Consider the following 13083-nt stretch of genomic DNA (forward strand, 5'->3'; position numbering starts at 1 on the left):
CCAAATACAAAATTTAAATCAGGGTAAACAAAATTACTCATTTATTGGTAAACATTCTTAACTGTTTTTCTTGAGCTATTTTTGAACTTCAGTGAAATAAGCCTTTCTGAAAATTGGGATACCTGGAAAAAAAATCCAATTTACTGAAACTGTGTGTGCGTGAGTGTGTGTGTGTGTGTGTGTGTGTGTGTGCTTGAGATAACTTCAAAGATTATTTTTATTAGATAATATGGATATATTTATATTAATGTAAATCTCATTATTTTAGATGACTTAAAGTAATATGTGCTTAAATTAAATATAATTTCTATTTAGGACAGATGAATAACCCAAATTTGTTTTTTTGTATGGTGGGAGGGGCAGAATCTGAATTGAAAGGGGAGAGATTGGAATCTTTGGACACCAGATTATCATGCCAGGCAGAAAATAAATGAAAATCATCTCAATATCTTTATTATTCAGATTACATGGACAGCTCTAGGAGAACTGAAGCTCCACAGTATGCTCAATAATGATTTGCTATTAAGCAGTTTGATTTTTAAAGAATCGGTCAGTTTCTGGAAGAAGTGGTACCATTTTGAAGTTAACATCCACGACCCCCCACCCCAATCCAATTAGGATTTACCTTCTTCAGGGGAGTCCTCAATCTCAGAAAGTTGTCATTCCACCCCATGTGCCCAAATCCATTTGACTCATGATGTCAAGTCCAGCGGCATTACAGAGACACATAATGCAAGCGTAAGAAATACTAGTAAAGTCTACCATGAGTACAAATGGCTCTTTTTGGCCTCTTGAATCCAAAAGAGAAAGAAGTCTGCAGTTTTACTCCTGGATGGGGACTCATCAGTAATGAGGGAAAACAATTTTTATGTGAAAATAGAATGTATACGTGATAAAGGCCTGCCTAATTTCTCTAGTAATACAATTTGATTTTCTGATTAGCTGTCTTATTCTGTGATTCTTGTAATTTTGTCAGGTCAATTAACTGGAGTTCAGTGCTAGAGAGAAAGGATGTGTGGGCACTGCTGGCTTCATTAGATGTCAGCAGCTTAGGTGCATTTTGTAATAGAATCTGTGTGGGATAATTTAGCCGATATTGTTAATGTCATAGCATCCAGAACTTTAAAAAAAAAAAAGATTTATGAAGCAGGTCAAATTGGACAAACAAAGTGAAGTGCTAACAGAAGGAAGAGAAAGTGATCTATACAACATATATTCTAGGTAGTAAATGCAGATCGATGAATTATTCAGCAAGTCATCAATGGCCACGCTGTGTGCCTAGCATTGGCACCGGTGGCCCAGGATTAGAATATAGCACATTTCCCTATAAACAGGGTGTATAAGCTTGTACAGAGTACTGAAATAAATGTTATCTTTTATAATAAATTATTCACAGTTTCTTTCCCTTCCACTGGAGGATTTTTGGAGGACAGAGGTTTATCTCTCTCTTTCTATCTCTAACACCAAACATGGTCCTGGTATAGTAGGTATGCAGATATGTTTATGGAATAAATACCTGAAGATTAACTTTCCAAGGGTGTGTGCATGCAAGTGACTGTGCGAGTTGCAGAAACAAGTTAGAATATGTTCGCAGGAGCCCCCATTCCAAGTAATGTCTCACTAGAATCGTACCCTGGCTACAAGAAACGACTGCATTGAAGAGACATGACAAAGTGGGACTCTACTTAATGACTGACCAGATAAAGAGGACTCAAAGTAGTTCTATAGTCTGGGTCTGGAGAATTGTTACCCAAACCCAGGAAGTCAAGGGAAACAGCAGTTTTTTTGTGAAAGGTTCTAAGTTTGGGTTTTGGAGGATGAGGGAGCTATTATCAGGTAGAAGTATCCAGTGGGCAGTTCTAGATTTATGACTAAAGTTGGGAGAGATGTCAGGGAGGGAAATGAATGGTTGTGGAGTATTTGGTGTTGAGATTATAATTGAAACCATGAAAGTGTATAGTTCCTCTCAGTATAGTTTCAGTTTCTGGTGCTGTTCAAACAGAGGGTTATCTAAACATTTCGGCTGCACAGGAGATTGAAACACTATATCTGAAGATGAAATAGATAATGGTGAAAATTCTCTCAAGTTCTGAGATTCTCTAGACCTTCTCCTTTAGTTAGGGAAACAAGACACACACATGGGGAAAGCGAATGCGAACAAGATTGTGTCCTATACGGCCATAATAGGCACCAGCATCATAAATTGCTAGCTGGGACAGCTCACCCAGCAGAAATTGGTACTACGAGGTGTCAGTTCATGGTGTGATTCAGACCAAAAGTGAATTTGGAGTTTGAAGAAGACATGATCCTTTGTGTTCTGGCATGATCATTTAACCATTTCACGTACACGTTACTGCTCATTTGTATAAACATGATCTGTCTACACTGATTGATGGTGTAACCTGTCCCCCCAAGTCAGCTCACTCATGTTGTCTATTTTTCTGTTTTTGCAGAAGATAGATGAAGAGAATGAGGCAAACTTGCTAGCAGTCCTCACAGAGACACTGGACAGTCTCCCTGTGGATGAAGACGGATTGCCCTCATTTGATGCGCTGACAGATGGAGATGTGACCACTGAGAATGAGGCTAGTCCTTCCTCCATGCCTGACGGCACCCCTCCGCCTCAGGAGGCAGAAGAGCCGTCTCTAGTAAGAACCCTTCCTACTGTTTAACAGGAATTGGAGTTGCCTCTGGCTACCCGCTGCATGGGTATGATGTAGTAACAATAAGGTCTGGATTTTTAATTTAGATTGATGCCAAAAACAATTCCCGAACGGACTCGGAGTTGCGAATTCTGTGATTCTGTGTTTAAAAATGTTGGTAATAACAGTTTTCATGTGGTCTTACTACAGTTTGTTTTAACTGTCTTTTGCTATGTTTGTTGTGTGTGTATTTTTATTTCTTAGCATTATTTATGTTCGTGGTAGAAACTTAGAAAACATAGACAACCCAAAAAGTACAGATCGAAAATTCACCTGTAAAATCAAATCATCTCTGATATAAAAAAAGACTGAAATCTCCTCTTGTTTTAAGACACATTGTTATGTTTATGAATTTGAAATATATGCATAACTGTTTGTATCAGTTATTATTTTATTGTTTGGAGAGGTCTTAGTTCATTAAGAGATTTCTTATGGCTGGATATTTAGTCTTTTTTCTATTTTTTCACCATCATAAATTATATAACAATCGACACATTTATAGTTTTATTCTTATGCCTATGATTCTAGGAATAAAAGGTAGATCCAGGGATATGTAATATTTTAAGGTTTTAGATCCATAATTCTTGTGAAGATTGAAAAATAATAGCACATTTGCAACCTAAGTTCCCTAAATTTATGGGAGGCATTGAAGAGTGAATTTGTTGGCAATGAAGAGTAAATTTTCTTTCAATGCAGTGCTTGACCAGAATTTTATTAGTTCTAAGACACAGTTTACCTTCTCATCTATGGTAGCCATTTGTCATTTGCCATAAATCTGATGTAAGACCATACTATGTAAATTATGGAATGCTATCGTCCAAACTTTAATAATGCTCCTTGGCATGCCATTTAGGGGTTGTTTCTCTCCCATATCTAAGCTTTTTAAATGTTAAAAAAACATTCCATGTAAACATATGGAGAGTCTACTTGTACTCCTGTTCATTCCGAGATTTCTGGTTTAGAAGAAACTCCCTCATAAGTAATTTCTACCCTCCTCCCACCCCTCCACCATTTCTCCATTTGCCGTTGGCCTTGCTGGCTGGTACTTTGATGTCTTTACATTGATACAAGAGGATTTTCATCCAGATAATTGGTTCAACTGGGAAGGGTTGTTGACTCAGCCTCATACTGCCTGTCTGAGCAGGGAGGGCCTAGAAGGCCAGCGAGTTAAATGAAGAAAGAGCAAAGAAAGAGTCAAGAAAGAGTAAATGCTTCACATGAGCCAGAATCACATCTCCTAACTCTGCCCACTTACAAGTCTGTTTCAGTGATAGCCACTCTTTCACCATAAATATACTTTGAATAAGTAAAGTTAAACTGGATTTTGAAAATATCATTCAAAGCATTATGAAGCTTTTATTTATTTTCACTTAATTCATTTGGATTACTGAGGGAAAAATTTCCTATATTCTGTCCCCAACCCCCAACTCCTCATTTAGCAGGGCAAATTTTCTCACCTAGTGGGTATTTGGAAATCCTTTCAGGAGGATCCTTTTACCTTATTTTATCCCCCAAAAAGAAAAACAAAACAAAACAAAACAAATTAAGGTAGACAATACTAAGTGTCAGTGTAGGGAAAGGAAATACTTTCACAGTTGGTAGTATAACGCCAAATTTTTTCGTACTTTTTAAGAATGCATTTCCTTTAGCGCTATTGTGCCTTGGTGTGACTATAATTAAAGAGTGAGAGAATTAATTTTTATAATTAATTAATTTTCAGTTTAAAATTTCAGTAACGTATTCTAATGCTTACAAGATGCATAACTTCTCTTGCTTTTCCCCTTCTCTGATACGTTTCTAGCTTAAGAAGCTCTTACTGGCACCAGCCAACACTCAGCTAAGTTATAATGAATGCAGTGGTCTCAGTACCCAGAACCATGCAAACCATAATCACAGGATCAGAGCAAACCCTGCAGTTGTTAAGGTACAATGCAAACTTTTTAATATAGGAGGGAAAGTAACAAAGGATTCTGCTTGAAGCAGTAAAACAAAGGATAGGTTTATTTCTATGTATTCAGCTGGGATCCTGCAGTTGCTTTATAATGTGAAACAATATGAAATGGGTTTCCAAAAGCAGGGCTCCAGCTACTTTAAACTAGAAAGAGTTCATTTATGCTTTGTCTTTGGATGATTGGAATGGAAGTTCCACCGTCTGTTACTCCTTGCCCGCTTTATTAATACGCGCAGCAATGTGGGTTACAATAAAATTTGCTGATCGGCTGGTATTATCTAGGAGTGACTTTAAGATGCAGGATTGCCATTTTGCCAGCTGTCTAACCTGAGAAAGATTGCTCTGGAATCACCACAAAAGATCTATCTCTGCCATTAATTGGATAGAATGCTGGCAATGACATAATTCGGTTAGCGGGCTGTATTAAACAATGTTTGTCTTGCCATTCACTGTGAGTGAAAACGGAGCGTTAAGGGGTACTTAAGAGAATTGTGAATACGGGGCTCCAGCAATCAGTGGCAAATTAAGGTTTAAACCAGCTTATTTTTTTTTATTCACAGTAAAGGCGCTATAGGGTCTTGTTAGTTACATGTTGCTGAGTAGGAACATTGAAATGTAGGAGAAATGAAATAAAAAGCTGCATAAATGTCATTTAGGAATTTTAAATGTAATTTTCTTTCCTTGTTCTGCAAACAATTATTCACAGCTCATAGATCTAGTACACTTAGACTGAACACTTCATTGAAAATCTCATCTCTTCAGAAAACCTATATCCATTCTGATAAGGTTCAGTTCACTAATTTTAGCTTTCTTTATGCCTTGTTTTTAAGACCGAGAATTCATGGAGCAATAAAGCGAAAAGCATTTGTCAACAGCAAAAGCCACAAAGACGTCCCTGCTCGGAGCTTCTCAAGTATCTGACCACAAATGATGACCCTCCTCACAGCAAACCCACGGAGAACAGGAACAGTAGCAGAGACAAATGCACCTCCAAAAAGAAGTCCCACACACAATCGCAGTCTCAACATTTACAAGGTAGGCTGGGGACCAAAGCACAGGCTGTCGGCGAGGGCGCTGAAGGCAAGGCGAGCATGCACCGGGCTGGGGATGCCCAAACTGAATTCAGCACTTTCTTATAGACTTATTAAAAAAAAATCCTTCCTTGGACACAGGTTGAACATGACCTATTCGGCTGATATGCAGCCTAATTCACAATCACCAAGAAGCACCTGAAATGTGAGCTGGGTGGGGAGGGGGTGGTGAAAGATTTATGTGAAATCTAAATTGCCAAGATAATTGAAATTCAGAGCAGGCTGGGCTAGCCAATATTAAAAAGCTTTTCTTTTTCCCTTTCTAGTAATGGAAAAAATGAGGTATTGTTGATTTGCTGTATATTACTTAAGAAAGAGTACATGGTATTTGTGCAGCCTTTCCTGATTATTAAGTGCATTCTCTTTTTTTTTTTTCTTTTCTTTTCTTTTCTTTTTTTTTTCTTTTCTTTTTTTTTTTTTTTTTTTTTTAAAGACCACATGTTACACTCATAGATTTTATTTTGTAAATAAGGATTTGGAAATCCCTGGAATTTATTTGTTTTTGCTTTCTAATACGAAGTATTGCCCAGATCAAACTAAGCATCTGGGTTGGTTTTTATCATCCCCATACATTCTGGAAGGCTGATGCTTCTGAGGCAAGTCAGGGTGATTTTGGGAAAACCTGTCTTGGCAGAGATATAATTTTCTTCCTTCTTTGCTCTTCCCTCAAAATCATCCTGTCTTAGAGGCCCAAAGGAAGCTTGTTGAAAGTTGCTGTTGCTTTGAAATATCCCAGCTTCCACATTAACCCCACCTTTAACCTTGTAGTGGAAGCAGGCATACATATATATATATATATATATTTTTTTTTTTTTTTAAGATTTATATATTTATTTTAGAGACAGTGTGAATGAGAAAGAGTGCAGGGAGGGGGAGGGAAAGGGAGAGTCTTAAGCAGACTCTGTGCTGAATTTGGAGCGCAATGCGGGGCTTGATCTGGCAACCTGGAGATCAGGACCCCAACTGAAACCAGGACTCAGATACTTAACCAACTGTGCCACCCAGGCGCCCTGGAAGCAGGCATATTCTAAAATAGCAATTACAAACACCTACTTCTCTTTTCCCTTTTGTTTCCCTGACTTCCCCTTCCAGCTGCAGAGTGGTAGTCCCTGATCCCTGTTTTGAACCATGATTATTTCATACAGGTATGCTGTTGCTGCTGCTTTTAATAAATATTTTCTTTCCAGTGTTTTCAGTTTCCCTCTCTCATCCCTACCTCACCATAAACCTTCAGGAACCTTCTTTAAAAGTTTTAAATTAGCTGTCAATTAGGTTTTCCCTTGTGGATATCTCAAAATCACTTGTCCATCCTTTTCTGTCAGTTCAGGGGAAGATACTTACTGAATGGGCCACAAAAAATGCCAAAAAAATGGGCCACATTTTTTTGTAGCTTGCCTTGCCTTGATTGGCCCCTCACACACAGGCCATGGACCAGTTTTTCTCAGAGCAGAACCAGCAGTATTATGAGATGTAATGGTGTGGAGAGCCTCAGGTGAAGGGAAGGCAGCTGAGCTCACTCTAGTGAGTAGACTGAAAAATTCATGGGGCTACTCTCCATCTTGTCCTAGTGTGTCCCAGTCAGGCGTTCATTTCCTGGAGCTGAATTTAAAGTCCTAAGCCAGCTATAACCCTGTGGTCAGTGAATGCAGACCAGCAGCACATGTTTTAAACATCTTTTTAATTTTCATATTCTTAAAATTGTATTTGGCCCTTTTGGATTTTGAGAGTTTGGGAGGTTTGGGGTTTGGTTTTGAAATCCACTTACCACTAATATTACTGTAAACGCTTACACACCATGGCAGTGAGGAGTTAAACTGGCCTGTGGAGGACATATTCTTTAGCTGAGACCTGCTGTATGTGGATATTTCAGAAAGATATATGCCTGTGGCAAAGCATAAAAAGTTTATCCCAGAACAAAGCCTGTTGACAAAAACATACACAAAAAACCAAAACCAAACAATCAAAAACCCCACAAAATTCCCATAGGTATTAAAGGCCAAGAACAAAATAAACATGGCTGGCTGTGAATAACCAACAGAAAATAAGTGCTCAGCTTCAGGATTTATTTAAATTATGATTTAAACTTTAAAAGTAGAAAATATATTAACAGTTAGAGACAGTAACCCAGAATCTACTGAGGTTTATCTTTCTTGACATACTGTAATGTTCTCTCACTGAACTGCATGTGTGCTGTCTATGATATTGTGGGGTCAAGTTTTTTTCACTTCCTTAGGATAGTGGCCTGATCTTTGACTCATGTTGGTGTCCCCTGTATTCATTGATTCATTCATTTACTAATGTATTCATTCATCAAAAAGACCATGATCTGCATGAAAAAGATGCATTCCTGCCCTCAAGGATTTTAGAGGCCCTGGTCTGTTAGTCATTGAAATAGTGTGGATTACACTCCCAGTACAACAAATCAATACTCCTCTAGTGGTATCTTTTGTGAGTGTGGGCATATTCAGGGATGGCGTTCTTTACTGTGTGTGGTTGGGGGCTTAACCTTCCTATAGCCTTCTCTTCCTGTTTCCTATTGGTCCCATTAAACATGGCCGCTGCCTTCTGCTCCCCTTACGGTGCCCTTGCCATCACCCATACCCAACTGTCAGAATGTTAGGGAAATTCCTTTGAGCATTTCGGATAGCCTACCCCACACCTTGAAAACTGGAATCCCAGAGACCGATTTTCGATGTATATTTACTGTGTGACATAGTACACAGTTTGTATCTAGTGATACTTGCGTATGAAACCCCTATGCATGATCCTAATTATTAGTTGAATGCCGAAAATGTTGGTAAATTTCCTTCATGAGTGTGTTCTTTTGGAAAGGCTCATTAGATCAGACATACTAAAAAAATTAATATAAACCAGTTCATTTATCTGTATATATAAAAGCCAATCAGTCAATGCACCTAATTTGTAGAAGACAGCATGAACTTCTTATTTCTGGATGCGCATTGGATAGATGATAAACCATTCGATTGTTTAAAAACTAAATCTAAATCGACAAATTAAATATGTAAATACTATTTATCCAAGTAAAGTATGTAATTTCAGCCTAATTTGGACATAAATAATATTTTCACATTTCAAAGGACCTTAATTACTGGGGTTGATTAATTTACTTTAATATCTATTGAATGCAATTCCTTTTGGTAATAGGAAAAAGGAAACATATTCTGAGCTGACTCTGCCAGTAACTAGTTTTATGGCCCTGGAAATATCATTTCACATCTTTAGGTCTCAGGTTTTTCATCCATAAAGTAAGAGTTTATTCTAAAGACCTTTTTAGTTTCAAGTCTATGATTTTCATTACGTAAATGACTACCTCTTGACCTTTTGAAAGTAGTTATGTTAATGAGAAAAAATTGACATAAACCTACATACATATAAATATATCTTTATAGATAAGCATATTTTATATATATATATACATAATATGTGGATGTATATCCCAAGTACGTTTCTCATCATGTTTTCCCCTCCTTCTGTTCAAAATACAAGACTGCCAAGGAGAAGCAATTGAAATTTTGGAGTGAGAAGAAGATTCTTACTCCACCCTTCCTAATTGGGAAATGCCTCCTGTAGGAGGTAAGATTTAGGAAGCATAAAAGGAGTAAATGAGCTCTCTTTGCAAGTCTATAGGTCTCTCAACTGATAAATGCAGTATCTTACTTTAGTTGTCTATAAGATTTGGGGATCTGAACCCCTTTTAAACTGTCTGGGTCAATGCCCACAGTTTGTCATAATTTCTCAATTAATTTTCAGTAAATGGAATGGTTATTGCTTGAGCTTTGGCCTCATAGAAATAACCTATTCTCAGGGCTAGATATAAAATTATACATTTTAGGAGAAAAATCAACTGAATATTCATAACGTTCTGTTGTCTTATAGTTATTCTGCTGTTTTCTTGTCTAAACAAACCGTGTACTGTATTCCAAATTAAAATAGAACACATTATTTCTTTCTGATGGTATGATGCAAATTTTGTATCCTTAACAGAGATGCTACATTTTGGGGAAAATTCTGTTTTTGTAAGTGCTTTCGAATGATAGTTTACTGATGCAAATGTTGTTTGGAATTTGTTTTAGCATAATGGACTGTTTTCTGACTTTGATCCAATATTCAGGGATTTCCTTACTTTAGTTTTCCAGTTTCCAGTTTCCAACCTGATTATAGTAAGAAAAAAAAATTCTAAAAAAAAAAACACCTGAAAAACTCAATATTTCATAATTAGTTTCCTTTTTTTTTTCCTTTAGCCAAACCAACAACTTTATCTCTTCCTTTGACCCCAGAGTCACCAAAGTAAGTATTAAGAAATGTAACCATTTTCAGAAAGGGAAGGGGGTTCTAATACATTTGGCTACAGCAACTCCATTTCAGTTTGTTTTTATAAATGTGCCATATCTTCCAGTGACCCCAAGGGTTCCCCATTTGAGAACAAGACTATTGAACGAACCTTAAGTGTGGAACTCTCTGGAACTGCAGGTAAGCCTTAAGTTTCACTTGGAACTCTGTGTGTGTGTATGTCTCTGTGTGTGTAAGATGTATTAAGTATTAGTGCATACTCTCCATGTGGTTAATGAAATTAACAAATAGTACAAACAACATTGGATAAGAAGTTACCTATAAATATTTTCACTTCTTTTTTTCTTTAAAGAGAAGACATTTATTGTCTGTCAGACCCGGGCCCAGGTATATACTAGTATACCAGATGCATACTATTGCTTTAGATCCCTAAATAACTCTATGTCAGATTAAGACACCAAAACTTGAGCAGGAGGATAAATTAACATTTATTTGTCTCCTACTCAATAAATGTACCAGGCACGTGAGTGGTTTTGACTGGTTTCAGAATGACCTCATGAAAACTCATGAAGATAGCGGTAATTTTCTCATTTTTAAGATGAGCATATACAGTTCAGAAATGTTAAGCAACTTGCCCAGGATCACAGAGCTAGAAAGCAAGGAACAAAGTTCTGAACCCCAGTTTATTCACTATATCCATGTTTTAATTAGAATATTTTCTCACTCACCATTACACTTAACTACTAGTATAATGTTCTCATATATATGTTACCATTTTTATATCTTTTCAGCAAAGGAGAAAAATGAAAATGTACCCATTCACCAAAACAAAATGTACTTAGATATTTTTAAACAAGAGTGACTTTCTTCGCCATTTGGACTTCGGGATTCATTTAGTCAGTCTTACTTTATACACTGAAGAGGAAGGACCTTTAAAAGCTTGGAATAACCCCCAAGTAACTTAATAATCCACAGACTTTGTAGGCAGACTTCTAAATTGGGTGCAAATGGTGCCTTTGCACTGAATGCTTTAGGTTTAGGTAGAGAACTACACCAGAAAGTGAATCTTAGACTGTCTGAACAAGAAGTTCCTTGGCTCTGGCCATTGTTGATAGGGGTAATGGAACAGTAACTTAAACAAGATGCTTTCAACCAGAGCTATAGTGGCTATGTACACCATGGTCATTGTCACGAAGTTTAATTTCACACTTTGAGTTTGCTAAATTACCACCTTGTGAAAGGTCTACTGCATGATTGCATGATTTGGTCAAGCAGTAGAGTAGTTAATTTCATGGTATTTATATATATTTTGTGTGTGTGTGTGTCCGTGTGTGTGTGTACATATGCATATACATATACCTATGCAAATGTATATGTATCTTTATATGCATACATACATATATACATATATACTCACTTATAAGCATATACATAACATCATTTCTTAAATTATAATTAGTTATATGGTTATAAGTAACATATATATATATATATATCATATGCAGTAGAGGCCTTCTTATCTGACCAATGAGTATTTTTGTGGGCTTATCTAAAAAATTGATTAAAGTATACAGTTCTGTCATTTTCTTTTGCTTAAGTCATATAAAGAAACATTCAAATATCAAATTTTTTTTATATAAGAAACAGAAACCTTTGCCTTGAACTTAAATGTCTTAACTGGCAATTCATTCAACTTTGTGGCACAGACTGTAGTAAGAATGACTCTGAGATGGTATCCACTGTTCATTTCTTGCTTTTTAAAGGAAAAGAATTAGAGATACATGTGTCGTAGTCTGAGTGCAAAATCCTTCTATGATTTTCATATAAATAAATAATAATCATGATTTCCCATGTTTTCCCAGTGTTTCTGATACCATCTGTCTACAACTAATTTGACAGCTCTTCTTTTAGTGACATACCTTTATTGGTTCTTCTCATAGAAACAATTTTTTGTATGCTTCATTCAATGGCATCCTATTTTATTACCTTACATAATTCTAGTTACCACTATAATAGACGTCAGCCGGTTTGGGAAATACTACTGTGGCTCACGACAACAACTCAGTTGAAAGGAATCTATTTACTATGAGTGTTTGGAATGTTGTATTAGTCAGTTACTTTGTTTCAGAGAGGATTGAGAAAAGCTTCCACTTTATACACCCACACCAAAGCTTCTATTAAAAGTTTTTTATTATTCTCTTACTATAAATAATTTAAGCTTACTATAAAAATATCAAAAATATAAAGTAGTGGGAAAATATCTGTAATTTTTTAAAGATTTATTTATTTATTTGAGAGAAAGAAAGAGAGAGAGAGAGAGAGAGAGAGAGAGAGAGGAAGCATATCAGGGGGAGGGGCAGAGGGAGAGGGAGAGGGAAACAATCTCAAGCGGACTCCTGGCTTAACACAGTGCCTAATGGGGGGCCTAGATCCCACAACTCTGAGATCAGGACCTGAGCAAAAATCAAGACCTGTGCTCAAGCACAGGATTGTGCTCAACTGATTGAGCTAACCGAGGTACGCATATTCACAATTCTAAGATGCAAAGTTACCAATGCATTTTTTCCTATGGATAATCAGGTACATTGTATTTCTGCTATAATCATTTTGTGTATATAATTTTGCATCCTGATTTTTCAGTTAACATTTTAATGAGAAATTTTTATATTATCACAGACCCTTTATTATCGAGCTTTTAGTGTGTCATAATAACATTAGTTTCAGTAGGTACATCAAAATTTATTTAATCATACTCCTCTTATAAATTTAGGCTGTTTTAAAGTGTTACCATTTTGAAATAGCACTGCATTAGAAATGTTTGCTCATAATTTTTTTACTGAAGTGTAGTGGACAATGTTAAATTAGTTTCTGGTATACAAATAGTAATTCAGCCTTTCTATATATTATGTAGTGTTCCCCATGATAAATGTACTTACCATCTGTCACCATACAAGTTTATTAAAATGTTATTGATTAATTCCCAATGCTGCACTTTTCATCCCCATGACATATTTATAACTGGAAGTTT

General features: G+C 36.4%; 1 protein-coding gene across 5 annotated transcripts in view; it reads left to right on the forward strand.

The window, feature by feature from the left end:
* The window catches only part of PPARGC1A (PPARG coactivator 1 alpha), a 639925-nt gene that overhangs the window by 598826 nt on the left and 28016 nt on the right, over positions 1 to 13083 (forward strand). For all 5 annotated transcript variants that reach the window (XM_032854074.1, XM_032854040.1, XM_032854056.1 and 2 more), the window contains 5 exons: positions 2454 to 2648; positions 4504 to 4626; positions 5484 to 5688; positions 10007 to 10052; positions 10162 to 10235. In XM_032854074.1, coding sequence (XP_032709965.1) covers positions 2454 to 2648; positions 4504 to 4626; positions 5484 to 5688; positions 10007 to 10052; positions 10162 to 10235 — 643 coding nt within the window. The remainder of the gene's footprint in view (positions 1 to 2453; positions 2649 to 4503; positions 4627 to 5483; positions 5689 to 10006; positions 10053 to 10161; positions 10236 to 13083) is intronic.

The sequence above is a fragment of the Lontra canadensis genome, unplaced genomic scaffold (assembly GCF_010015895.1).
Source record: "Lontra canadensis isolate GAN:19392208 unplaced genomic scaffold, GSC_riverotter_1.0 scaffold1, whole genome shotgun sequence".
In the NCBI taxonomy this organism is placed as follows: domain Eukaryota; kingdom Metazoa; phylum Chordata; class Mammalia; order Carnivora; family Mustelidae; genus Lontra; species Lontra canadensis.